Genomic DNA, 8,659 nt, shown 5'->3' with positions numbered 1-8,659 from the left:
ATGATACGAGCAGTCCTCAGGTCAATTTGAATTTAATTACAGAGTTGTTAGAAATAATTGCTTCGCATTATGCCATTTAATTTTCTGTGAATGCCTTGGTTAGCCGTGAATAGAGCCTGTCGCTCTATTGCAATTGACTGCTACAGCCTCTGGAGGCTGGCTTCATGAGTTCGCTGATCTTCACACGCTAATACATTAAATACATTGGAGTCCTTAGTGGTTATGACATCAACCAACTGGGGTTTTTCTTCTGAAAAGGCCCTTTCTTCGAAACACTATCTTACCATTCCCCACACATATGCTATGTATACTAGTTTGTAAGCATTATACAGCTCACGTTCATTAGCACATTTGTCAGGAAGGTTAATGCTGGGCTTCTTAAAGTTGGGTGTTGTATGGTGGTGGGGGAAGGGGGCTTTCCGGCTCCCTCTTTGCTTGATTTAACACGGCCCTTCACATATTGTCTCATGAGGTGCTAGAGACCAGCGATGGCAACTTCGAAATTGCTGTTGAGCTTGAAGCGTTGTTTTTGTCACCTCGGCCCTGAGAATTGGAAAGCTAAGAGGAGCAATCATCGTCTTCACTGAGCTGATTTAAACGTGTATCCTCTAAGCACTTAAGCTGTTTAATGTAGGATTTCGAAACTGATTTCCCCTATTGCGCTTTTTCTTCCCCTGTGGCCCCGGGCCTTCTTGACAATTGCCAGGACACCAGTTCGCGTGCCGTCATTTAAACGGCGGGGCGGTGCAGAAGCCTGTCGACGAGGTGGTTCCAGTGAGAATGCCGATGGGACACACGCTCTGCCTGCTGCTGTTGGGCCTGCTGAGCGTGGCAGCAGGCGGCACCAGGGAGTCCAACCCAGCCTGCAGCCTCCCGGAGCACACTTTGCCGGGGATGACCAGGCAGGGGGATGTCCTGATAGGTGGGATATTCCCTCTTCACCGCACCCGAGACTCCGTGGATATGAGCTTGGCCACTGAGCCGCTCCCCTTGTCTTGTGACGACCGGTAGGTGAGATCCGTGCAAAAAGCAGCGAGCAAGCAAGGTTTCCAGCAGTTCTGTGTGACCAGTAGAGCCAATATCTTCTCACTTTGAAGTTTTAAATGTGGGTGGACTATGCACTACACCTTACGATTTAAAAATGGATTATAGAAACATCTAGAATAGAATCCTCTAGTTTTTATAGAATCTCGGGGGGAAAAACAGATCTCATTGTCTGGTATTAAACCGAACATTTTGCTGAGACTGATGTTACTTCTTAACTAACACTGAGAGTGCTTCGATTCTTTTTCTCAGCCATATTGTTTCTGTTTTTTTTTCCTCCGCTTGGTTTTCAGGTTCGACCTGCGGAGTTACCGGTGGCTTCAAGCCATGAAGTTTGCCGTAGAGGAGATCAATGCCGATGAACATCTGCTGTCCTCGCTCAAGCTGGGTTATTCTATGTACGACACCTGTGACAGCGTCACCAAGGCAGTAGAGGAGATGTTTGCTCTGGTAACTGGACAGGACACCTACGTGCCCAACTATAGGTGCCAGATGAACATGTCTTTAGCAGCAGTGATAGGAGAGTCATCCTCTACCATATCCATGGTGATGGCAAGGATTCTGGGAATTTATCAGTATCCTCAGGTAAAAAACGTCAGTGGAATGCTAGAACCAGTGGCTGAGCTGTTTTTCTTGTTTTCCCAAAATGCATAGTATTTTAGATATATCTGAAAACACAAACTGAGCTATTACTTTATGCATTTTTCTCAAATATTGATCTTTCCTATGATTTTATTCATTGTCTCATAGTGGAATAGTTAATCAGTTATTTATATATATATATCCTTCAACCTTTATAGATTCTGATAGAAATTATTTTTACTGTTACAGACCTCCGTTAGCTAAAAAGGATCTGTAGTTTTTAAGCTTTTTTTTAAATGTTCGACCTTTTCCTGAAATATGAATCGGTTCAGATTGTCTTTGCTGCTCCTTGTGCTTTATGGATCAATCTAACTAAATTTTCTTTACATCGGTGAAACAACGAGAAGTCGCACGATCCAGGCTTGTCCTGCGAGTCAGTAGAAACTAAGAGGAATCTGTCTTCCTTAACTCCGTAGATCAGCTACTTTTCCTCCATCCCTGTCCTGAGTAATAAACACGAGTTCCCCTCCTTCCTCCGGACCATTCCCAGCGACAATTTCCAGTCCAAAGCTTTTGCCTACGTGGTCCGATATTTCGGATGGAAGTGGGTGGGCACCCTAGCTGAAGACATCGCCTACGGCATTCAGGGAGTGCAGCTCTTCACCGAGAAAGTGAAAGAATTTGGCACGTGCATCGCCTTCTCCGAGAGAATCCCAGTTGTCTACTCCCGGGAAAGGTACGTCCGAGTCGTGGAGGTCATCAAGAACTCTCGAGCGAAGGTGATAGTGGTGTTCTCCGGAGAGACCAATATGATCCCCTTGGTGGAGGAGGTTGCCAGGCAGAACATGACCGGAATTACCTGGCTTGCGAGCGAGGCCTGGAGCACGACTACCTACATCGTTGCCAAAGACCAATCCGCATACTTCAGCGGGACTCTGGGGTTCGCCATTCCCACGTGCACAATCCCAGGCTTTGATGCCTTTTTAGCCAGGCTGCAGCCTCTAAGCAGTGCAGGAGATATTTATGTAAAGGAGTTCTGGGCCAACTTTTTTGGCTGCACCTGGGCCTCAGCGGCCGAAGGGGCGAGTCGTCCAGGCAGGCCTCTCTGCACTGGGAAGGAAAGACCCTTGACAGTTGGCAACACCTTCTTTGATACCGCGAATCTCAGGATCACTTGCAATGTATACAGTGCAGTATATGCAGTCGCTCATGCCCTGCACAACCTGCTGTCTTGTCAAGAGGGCAGAGGCCCGTTCAGGAATGGGACCTGCGCAAAGGCTCGTGACTTCGAACCCTGGCAGGTAAGATTCTGCTGGAGGGTGAACTTCTGGCGAGAGTCACCCATTGTGGGTCGAAGCAGGGGACTTCAAGGTTTTCTGCGAAAAAATTGAAAAAACATTTTGATGTCCTGTGCCTTTCTGGCTTGAGTGCATTAAATTACAATAAAAATAAATCTATTTTTTTCTACTGTTTTTTTCATGTAACTAGATTTGAATACACGAGTTCATTGTGGATCTGTTTTGCAATTCCTGAAGTGATTCCTACGTGGCTGCCAAATATTAATTAAAATGTAGACTCTAATTATGTGCTTCAGTAATTGTCACATTTCTAAATATCATTTTCATCTTTTGCAATACCTATCAGTAGACCACTTTTTGAACACACTTACGGATCTTTCTGTTTATTTCACCAGAAAACCTTTCTTCACAGGTATGATCATTTCGGAAAAGTAATGTCACTTCTCCTGCATCCAGTAAGAGTCCTGTAGACCGAGGGATCCTTTACTCTTTGTGGCTTGGACATGAGTCCTAGATAGGAGCATATTGAAAATAGCGCAGTAAATGTCTTTCACCACAGGAGTATCTTTTTGTTTTTTTGACAGCTGTTACACTATATGAAGAATGTGCAGTTTGTTGACCGAACAGGACGGAAACTGTATTTTGATGAAAATGGGGACACTGTGCCCAAATATGACATCATCAACTGGCAGCAGGAGGCTGATGGCTCTATAGTGGTGAGGAGAGTGGGTTGGTATGATGGCAGCCAAAAGGGACAGGAGCTCCGGATTGATCAAGCCTCCATCATCTGGAATGGAAACAAGAGAGAGGTATTGAAGAATGCTGAAATATTTTTATTTATGTTTTATCTGACCTGGGAGAATCAGTAGCTTGCTCCTGCGTAATGTACGTCCCACAGACGAGAAACAAAAATAGAAAACTGAAAAAAGAAAAAAAGAAAAAAGAAAACAGACGCAGAAGCCAAGTAGAGGTTTTTCAGCTCATTATTGATACAGGGCTCCAAAGTTTAGTTTAATTAAAAAGGGAAATGTGCCTCTTCTAATACATTTTGCTCATTTAATTTTTTATTTCACATTAAATCAATTTCAAGCCTGATTTGTAAAGCCTTGTTTCTTATGTGTCACAATTCTGGATGAACTTTTGCTGAACTGGATGAGACTTTGATCATACAACAGTTGTGTTGTTTCTTTCAAGCTCCCAGTCTCAGTCTGCAGTCAGAGCTGCCCTCCTGGTACAAGACAGAGCATGAAGCAAGGAGAGCCCATCTGCTGCTTTGATTGTGTGGAATGTCGTGATGGGGAGATCTCTAATGGGACAGGTTGGTAGCATTCCCTTACCTTCTGGCTTGGATTTCACGTGAATGGTACTGTTTTATCTGCTCAAGGTTCTGAAAACAATTTTCAGCCTTATGTGACGTCGTACTCTTGATCTGTAATTAGAAGTTCAAAGGGCGAAAACACAAATGGGTGTCCTATTGTTGTACAGACTTGTGCTCCAGGGAGAAAACTATGTCCATAATCTTCTGATCAGAGAGCCTTCCTTTATGATGATTTCTTGAAAGGGGGCTATATAAAATAAATCTTGAATAAGCATTGTTTTTTCCACCAAAGACCAGAGGTTTGGAAAATTAACCAGAGTTTGTCCAGAGTTATGAAATACATATACTAAATATTGTGCTGGACTAAAAGGTTCTTGCTGTCTTTGTGACCCAGCCTTTTCCTGAACACAACTGATCATTAACACACCCAAGTGAAGCAGGATGTCATGTTTCTGCATATGGTCTTCAAGACAACAGGAAGACCATCAAGGGGTGGAAACTTGATGCCTTTAAGCATTTCATTGAACTTGTGCATATGACAAATAAACTGAACTGCGAAATGGGTGCTGCTTGCAGATTTTCATTGTCAGTTCCTCTTGTCACAAAGACATGACATTTGCGTAGGGTCCTGAAAACATGACTGCTGATAAAAAGGACATCATATTTGTGGCTGGAAATGTGTGTAGCTTGTGATGTAACAACAGCGGTGTTAGTGAAAGCTTCACACTTGGGATGCATCACCAAAGGATTGAATAAATGGAAAAGTTCAATAATGAACTGCAAAATAGCTACTGTAAATTACATGAGAACAAACAGGAATCCACAAATAAACAGTAACCCAGGAGGGATGCACTAAATAATGATTTGACCAGACAAAACAAATTGTGGCACTGAAACAACATAACCTTGTCGTTTTCTGTTCTTGTGTCACTCAATAATATGCTTTTTATTGGCTGGAAATAAGACTCCCTTTACATCGCAGTTCGATCTGCTCACGGTTTGATGACTTGGCAGCTATTGTACAAATTGAACTGACAAAGCAGGAAAGCGTTTTTTTTTTTTTGTAATAGTTCCACACGATCTGTCTATGCAAATGTATTCCAAAAAAATTTTAAATCTGAAATGGAACAAATTGCTATGCAACTGGAGTCTCATTCCCTGCCCTGGCTTAAGAATTTTCTTGCTGCTACAAAGAAGTCATAACGTCCTGCACTGTTGACTGAATTGCCGGCAGTAACGACTTTATGCTTCTAGGTTCTCTTCCTGAATACTAAGTGTGTAAGAAGGGATTTTTCTTGAGGTAAGGCTGAAGGGAACTAAAGTGACTGGAGTGCATTCGCACTGGGACTGCATTAGGATTAGGACTGACTGAAATAAATTTAGTTTCAAATGCTCTTGTAAAGTACTATACTTCCTCAGGACAAGTGAAGACTAGTATCAAGTTGCAAATACATGATTGGTGTCTGTCCATTTCAAATCTGTCCAACAGCAGGTACCTAAACTCCTGCGTGCTGCTTACTTGCTGCTTGATTCAGTGTTATTTTACTGAAGATTTTACAGAATGCATCAAGTGCCCTGCGGACTACTGGTCCAACGAGAAGAGGGACGAGTGTGTGCCGAGACAGATGGAGTTCCTGGAGTTCAGAGAGCCGCTGGGGATCGTGCTGACCGTCCTGGCTGTGCTCGGTGCTGTGCTGGCGGTTTCCATCACCGGGGCCTTCGTGAAGCACAGGGACACTCCACTGGTCCGGGCCAACAACCGGGAGCTCAGCTTCCTGCTCCTCGGCTCGCTGGCCCTTTGCTTCCTCTGCGCCTTGACCTTCATCGGGGAGCCCAGCGGAGGCGTGTGCGTCCTCCGCCAAGTGGGGTTCGCCGTGGGTTTCGTGCTCTGCATATCCTGCATCCTGGTGAAGACCATTGTGGTGCTGCTGGCCTTCAGGATGACCGCGCCCAACCGGAACGTCATGAAACGCTTCAGGCCCGTGCATCAGCGGACTATCGTGATGGTGACCACTTGCGTCCAGATTGCGATCTGTGTGGGTTTTCTCCTGTCCTCCCCGCCGTCTGTTCACAAAAACAGAGAAGCCGTGATTCCCAAGATCTTTGTGGAGTGTGACGCGGGCTCTCCGTTAGCTTTATTCTGTGTCCTGGCTTACACGGGATTCTTGGCTGTTATTAACTTTGGTTTAGCTTTCCTCGCAAGAAATTTGCCGGACAATTTCAACGAAGCTAAATTCATCACTTTCAGCCTGCTGGTGTTTGTAGTAGTGTGGATCACTTTTATTCCGGCCTATATCAGCGCCAAAGGGAAGTACCTTACAGCTGTGGAAATATTCGCTATTCTGTCCTCCAGCTTCGGGCTCCTGGCCTGTATTTTCTTTCCAAAGTGTTATGTCATTTTGATTAGGCCAGAGCTCAATACCAAGAATAAACTCATCGGGCGGGACAGCAAGGGTGGATTTTAAAATGTCTTTTTTCAAGGTTGACCGACGCTATACTCCTGAAATAGCACTCATCTTTAGAAGCCCAGACTTTTTGTACAGTGACCCGAAATGCTTTTTATTTTTTTTTAAATGCCATTGTACAGCAGATACATACTGTGAGCAATTTTGTTTTCCCGGCTACAAAAAAAAAAAGATTTTTGTAATAGTGTTCCTATTTATAATAAAATTGTTTGGTTACTGTTTGGTAAAATGATATGCTTCTTGAATTATTGTCAATGTTTATGCTTCCTTAAATAAAAGCACATAATACATTGGGTGTCTCTTTGCAATTAATGGCACTATCTCAACATATTTAGCTTCAAATTGTGCTGAAGTGCGACCTGATATTTAGAGAAGATATCGGTAATTTGCCTAAAAGCAGCATGAACTACACAGCCGTCATCATCGACATTTTGTTTTTTTTTCCTTAAATAAGTCTTTCAAGTAGTTCCAATCCGCTTTAGACCTTGCTGCGTACCATTAACATATAGTGCACACATTTTTGTTGATCTTTTGCATCAACAGATCTTTTTTTTACTAGCTGTGAATATGCAGGAGACGACTTCATTTTCACAGAACACGGCATTTCATCGGATGTGGAATTTGCCTCTTTAATAAGAGAAGAGCAGTAACTGATTTATCATACCGTACATCCTGTGACAAGAATGTGATTGTCACACTTCTGCTAATAGCAGATGAGCATCACAGGAGTCCAATTAAAGAGGTTCTCTCTGTGGTAAAGACACTGTTTGCATTTAGAAAGCTAATTGAGTCAACATGTGCTTTAATAGTATACAGTATGTACTGCGTAATGAGAATACGAAGGTCAATTAGATTAAAGTCAGTCATTCATATCAGATAACATCTTTTCATCTAGGGGTTTCATTTATAGTCCTTACTTAAATCATAATGTACTGCAGTTTACTGACATACATTTGTCCACATGAACACTAGAATTAAACCTTATTCTCAACAAAAAAGGTCAGATAATGAACTTCACGATAAATAAAATGAACTCTTAGAATCTAAATGATGTATTTCACACTCATGGACCCTGGGTCTTAAAAAAAACCTTTCGTTACTTCTAAAAAAAGCGCTCTTTTGATTTTAACAGTATTAACTTCAGGAGCGAGTTTGAAGTTAGGAACTAAAAGCCTGACACGAGGGTGCTGCTACTTCTGTTATCACACTTTTCTGGCATTTTGGCATTTTGGGGGAAAAAAGTATCCATTTAAAAGTTTTGACTCAAATATGTATTTTTTTAACTAGCGTATAAATTAATCAAATACATGTATAGTTTATAAATATGTGTGCATGTGTGTAATATTTATTTTATAAATAAAACTGATATTAACCAAATTACTAACCAAAATTCGTTATTAAGAATTTAACCTGAGATGAGATTGACCATTGCACTGCTCAATCACCGATTCACCTCCTAACAGCACTGAAGAGGAAAACAAACGTCGTGGAGCTGTTGCGCGGGCTGGGACTGGCACACGCAGTCCGACAGTCCCTGCCTGTACGAGCGCTGCTCCGCCTGCACCTGCAGACAGTACCGGGGCTCCATCTAGCGGTGACAGCGGTGAATAACAGTGGGAAAATACATGAGGTCTGCGAACGTGCTTAGGACCTCACGCCAGCAAAACATCAGGAGTTTTGCATTTAAAAGCGAGTAACATCTCTGCATATATATATATAATAAACATATGACAATGAAGTTATGACGCATTTGTGGTAAAAGCCGTCAATTACTATAATTAATAGAATAACTGGTGCTAAAAAAATAAGATACCATCCCGGCTTCTCCCTATTCCGACGTTCAGTGGAAAAAATAATTGATGAAGACCCTTCGGAGAGACCCTTACTAAACAACAGAGACCCGCCTATTGCATCAGCTCTCTGGCTCGTATGTGCAACACGATTGCTCATTC

At 42.8% G+C, this 8,659-nt stretch overlaps 1 protein-coding gene across 1 annotated transcript; it reads left to right on the top strand.

The window, feature by feature from the left end:
• The first annotated feature begins 581 nt into the window (after window positions 1-581).
• On the top strand, window positions 582-6,978 carry LOC148677147 (extracellular calcium-sensing receptor-like). The gene is made up of 6 exons (XM_088618964.1): window positions 582-1,007; window positions 1,338-1,629; window positions 2,103-2,927; window positions 3,509-3,733; window positions 4,119-4,242; window positions 5,794-6,978. Exons 1-6 carry the CDS (start codon window positions 781-783, stop codon window positions 6,705-6,707), a joined length of 2,607 nt encoding a protein of 868 aa, XP_088475090.1. The 5' UTR covers window positions 582-780; the 3' UTR covers window positions 6,708-6,978.
• The last annotated feature ends 1,681 nt before the right edge of the window (window positions 6,979-8,659 follow it).

Source organism: Lepisosteus platostomus, chromosome 2 (genome assembly GCF_059453375.1).
Source record: "Lepisosteus platostomus isolate fLepPlt1 chromosome 2, fLepPlt1.hap1, whole genome shotgun sequence".
Lineage (NCBI taxonomy): Eukaryota > Metazoa > Chordata > Actinopteri > Semionotiformes > Lepisosteidae > Lepisosteus > Lepisosteus platostomus.
This window is presented reverse-complemented; position numbering and strand designations above follow the sequence as displayed.

Bases quoted from the DNA above. Each gene is read 5' to 3' on its own strand.
- LOC148677147 (XM_088618964.1), top strand. From the start codon at position 781: ATGCCGATGGGACACACGCTCTGCCTGCTGCTGTTGGGCCTGCTGAGC. The intron at 1,630-2,102 runs GTAAAAAACGTC...TTAACTCCGTAG, and splicing joins GAATTTATCAGTATCCTCAG to ATCAGCTACTTTTCCTCCAT. The intron at 3,734-4,118 runs GTATTGAAGAAT...GTTTCTTTCAAG, and splicing joins GGAATGGAAACAAGAGAGAG to CTCCCAGTCTCAGTCTGCAG.